Source organism: Danio rerio, chromosome 17, assembly GCF_049306965.1.
Source record: "Danio rerio strain Tuebingen ecotype United States chromosome 17, GRCz12tu, whole genome shotgun sequence".
In the NCBI taxonomy this organism is placed as follows: Eukaryota; Metazoa; Chordata; class Actinopteri; order Cypriniformes; family Danionidae; genus Danio; species Danio rerio.
Window position 1 is genome coordinate 8,122,864 of NC_133192.1, and position 4,637 is coordinate 8,127,500.

At 34.5% G+C, this 4,637-nt stretch overlaps 1 protein-coding gene across 9 annotated transcripts in view; it reads right to left on the bottom strand.

Moving 5' to 3' along the window:
* Positions 1–3,315: 3,315 nt before the first annotated feature.
* The window catches only part of sash1b (SAM and SH3 domain containing 1b), a 233,385-nt gene continuing 232,063 nt past the window's right edge, over positions 3,316–4,637 (bottom strand). For all 9 annotated transcript variants that reach the window (XM_073928136.1, XM_073928135.1, XM_073928134.1 and 6 more), the window contains 2 exons: positions 4,172–4,303; positions 3,316–4,093 (listed from right to left, as the gene is read on the bottom strand). In XM_073928136.1, coding sequence (XP_073784237.1) covers positions 4,052–4,093; positions 4,172–4,303 — 174 coding nt within the window. In that variant the 3' untranslated portion in view covers positions 3,316–4,051. The remainder of the gene's footprint in view (positions 4,094–4,171; positions 4,304–4,637) is intronic.

The following is a 4,637-nucleotide window of genomic DNA, read 5'->3' on the forward strand; positions in this document are numbered from 1 at the left end:
AAAAAAATATTTTGTGACGGCTTTTTAAAAATGTGTGGCATATTTGCTTCAATGTGTTGCTGTAATAATACAAATCTTGTAAATTATTTATCTTTTGTTTGATCTCGCCAAATTCTGGAGGGTTTGTTAGGGATTTCTCTTTCTTTTTTCTACATAATAATTTATATATACAATAATATGGCTAAAGCAAGTAACTAAAAAATAACTAACAAATAAAATTAAGATACTTGCTAAATAAAAAGCGTGTTTGAGCCCAAGCAGCAGGCAACCTAAAGTGTTATGTCATCACATTCCAGCTGTTTTAGCAGTACAAAACAGTCTGTTTTTATGACAGTCGGTTAATATTGCAATATAGTATTTGTTATTATATTATTTTTTATGCTGTTCCTTTAGTTATACTTACAACCATACATATACATGCCATGTCCCAGCAGAAAACATCTACCATCTTTAAAATGGTAAATAATTTAAATCAAATTGCACACTGTCTGATTACAAAGGCATGTTTTGTGTACATTGTAAAAGAAAACAAAAGTAATTTTACGGTTTATTTCCAGCAGCTGGAATGCTGAAAAAGAATAGTATAATAAAAATAAAGTATAATAACGGCCATTAAATTACAGAAATTTACTGTAAAATAACGGCCATTAAATTACAGTAAAATAACGGCCATTAAATTACAGAAATTTACTGTAAAATAACGGCCATAAAATTACAGAAATTTACTGTAAAATAACAGCCATAAAATAACAGAAATTTACAGTAAAATAACGGCCATTAAATGACAGACATTTACTGTAAAATAACAGCCATTAAATTACAGAAATTTCCTTATATTACTGGTAAATTTCTGTTATTTTACAGTAAATTTCTGTAATTTAACGTCCAGCTGCTGGAAATAAACCGTAAAGTTACGGATTTTTTTAGTGTACGCAAGTTGTCACTGGGGTGGTTTCAAAAGGTACTAATTTGTACCTAAAAGGTCCATATAATTCCTCAAGGGTACATATAGTACCAAAGTACAAAAGAGTTCCTCTTAAAATTTGTAGGGACTAATATATAAGTTTGAGCTACCAATATGGACCCTCTGTCACGCTGGGAGAGAAGGAAGACAGAGATGGTTATCTTTTCACAGGTTTTATTCAAAACAGTCACTATTCACAAAGGGAATTCAAAGGGTTCATATGTGTCAATATTGTTATCGATCTCACTTCAAGTTCGCTTGTAGGAGACACAGCAGGTGAGTATACAGACACACAGTTCATCTAGTAGATGGCTGATCTTCTGGTAAACACTACACAAGTGTCAGCCTTCCTCTATTGGTGAGAAGGATCAGTCAGCATGCAATGGTCATCCGTTGATAGGTATACAAGCACACAGTTCATCAGAGTGATAGCAGATCTTCTAGTAAACATTAGATAAGAATAATCACTTCCCTTGATCAGGATGAAGGACTTGAAGACTCATAAGGAACTTTCATGGAAGAAGAGAAGACGAAGGAATGAAGATGAAGACAACCATCCAACTTCAATAGCGGCCAACGACTAAGAGGAGAAGGTGACTTTATATAGTGTCCTAGTTGATGGGGAACAGGTGCAAACCATTAGAAGGCAGGAGAGAGAGTTCACGGGATTGGATGGAGGTGGTTTGTGAAGGTGATCGCTGATTGGGTAAAGCTGCGGTCACATTTGAGTTTGAGCATGCAATATTCTGTCATGCAGCGCTGCGAAAAGAGGCGGGATTAAACAAGCTTTTTAGACATTTTTTTAGACATTTGTTCTCACACAGTCAAGAGATGCGAATTCGCAGGTCTAAGTTCACCAAGCTTGAACTTTGCACCGCAGCAACCTGCGAAACTTGACGCATGACCCCGCGTTTCCGGTCTGACGCATTCACGTGCTTATGAATGAAGGTCTATGGGAGGAAAAGCCCAGTGTGACTGCAGCTTAAGCAGGAACGAGCCGGGGATGTGACACCTTCAAGTACAAATGTGTACCTTTTAAAAAGGTACCACCCCAGTGACAGCTTGCGTACCTTAAGCACAGCTACAACCAGCTATGCTGGTTTAAGGTATTGTTTCAGCAGGGAGAAAATCCGTTTTTCATAAAATACCTAATCAATGCAAAAATATCCTTCTCTTATGGAGTTTTGACTTATACAAATAACTAAAAATTCCAAGACAAGAAAAATATTTATTTCCACCATTTAAACTTTTGAAGATATAAGGAGGATTCATGGTTAAAAATATTAGAATATAATGGAGTAAAAATATTGTCTTCTTTTTTAGAATTAATAAATTAAATTATTTTTCTAAAAACAAGCAAAATAATCTTACCTCATTGACGGAATATTATGCTTGTTTTTGCTTAATTTTCACATACTATTTCTGAAAACAAGACACTATTTTTACTCCATTTTACTCCAATATCTTTGGTCCAGTTGTGGTGACACAAAAGCATGAGCAATCTTCACCATATCTACGCTGGAAATTTTTTTAATGACAGCAATGACTAAAAAAGCCAAATGTTTTACACTGTCATTCCAGCCTAGATATCCACCATATCATTACCACCCACCACTGCCAGTCATGTTCCCATGTTCATAAACTCCCTCTCATGGTCCCCTGTTTTGGAATTTGGTTTGTGTTTTTACGACAAAATAAGATGAATAGCACATAGCATAAAATATACTGTACATAAGAGCAATATCACACGAGTAGCAGTGTGATAGGGCTGTATACAGCCATATCGCACTGCTACTCGTGTGATATTGCGTTTATACAACAGTTTGACGGCATAATTGTGTATATAAAAACAAAATCAAACACAGAACATCTTCAAAAACCCTTATGTATGAGCAACTACTTTCTTCCACATACAAATCATAAGCTGACAGTTAAACAGCTGAGCAAGCATCTTTTAAACTTTAGATCTGTAGTGTCTGCTTTTTGCTGGCTGTATGTGGGCGGAGTAATACACTAAGGGTAAAGAGGCAGTACGGGTACTGATATTACTTAAATATATCACCGGACAGAACTGTTGTATAAAATTGCATATTGTTTGTCTTTAATGATACATGTTGATGTACACTCTACATCTGTTCAAACTATTTATTTAAAATGAGTTGAAACAACACAATTCTAGATTTTTTTGGGGGAGGGGGGGGGGGGGTCGGGCAACTTAATTGTTTCATGTTCAATCCACTTCAATTTGTAAAAATGAATGAATGAACTTAATTCCTTCATGTTGTCCCAACATAAACAGGCTGTGATGAAGTTTTACAGTGTACAATAAAATTATAATCCAAAAAAAAAAATCACATTTTTCTGACTTTATTAGTTTTAAAAAGACATTTATCTCTAAAAAAATCCATGTACAACCTTGCACAGTTCATTCACACAGCTTGCATTATCCCAAGACATAACGGAACCTTCTTCATACCCGGATCAGAATGTAGATTAAAACAGGTATGATAAATGCTACAAGCAAAACAAATCATCAATTGATGCTATATTACAGCAGGAAATAAATATGCTTGGAAACCAGTTTGAACATTAGTCGAAATATAGCACAATGCAAACATGCTGCTTAATTTGGACTGATGACGTTTTAACAATAATAAAAACTGCTTCTGATGAAAATCAAACCAATAGGATGATGGTCCACTCAATATTTCCAAAACATATGACAACAAATACGATCACACACTACTATATGTCCACTTTCAAAGACAACAGTTTGCACAAACTCCTAAAAAGCTGCTTAAAATCGGAAGTGGCACCTTTAGATCATTACCAATTAAAATGAATGACTCATTTGTGAGTGTCCACTAATAATTCAATACACAGCCACTTATGAAAGTCAGTTCAGTTTCTACAGTGCTGTCTAAACGCTATAAAGTGAGAAGATGTTTTATCTGTTGAGTCATTAAGAGTCATTCATTTATGATTCAGGAGTCAGTTCACTGACTCTTTGCACACTCACAGTCAAAAATTCGGCTGTAATGTACTGTATCAGCTGTAAATGTCCAGGATGATGATGTCCAGACGTGTTTAAGGGATCACACAGATCTCTGATAAACCCCTCAAAGGGATCTGTGATAAAGGAAATCAGTTATGTTAGTGAGGAGTGTGTAATTGTCGATTAGGTCATGATCAGACAGAGAGACTCACTGCTATACGATGCTGCTTCAGAAGTTGCTGGACTCTGGTCTGGTCGATCAGAATGGCAACGTCACCCAAAGGTTTGTCCAGATCTTCAGAATATCTCTGAACCAGAGAGAATGGCACTCCGTAACGGCCATGCTGAAAAACACAAACAAATTCCAAGAGATGTTTATATGATAGAAGGAAATAAGAGGGAATTCTGCCCATGCATTTTATTAGTTTAGTGTAGACAGACAGATAATAAGCAGTTTTAAAGCAATGTTTGTATTAGTTTTAGTAAATTCTTTTTTTATTGTATTATTTTAATATTTTCTATTATAAGGGATTTACTGGTACTTTGTGACATTCATCATCTCTGGTCAACTACAGATTATTATATATATATATATATATATATATATATATATATATATATATATATATATATATATATATATATATATAYATATATATATATATATATATATATATA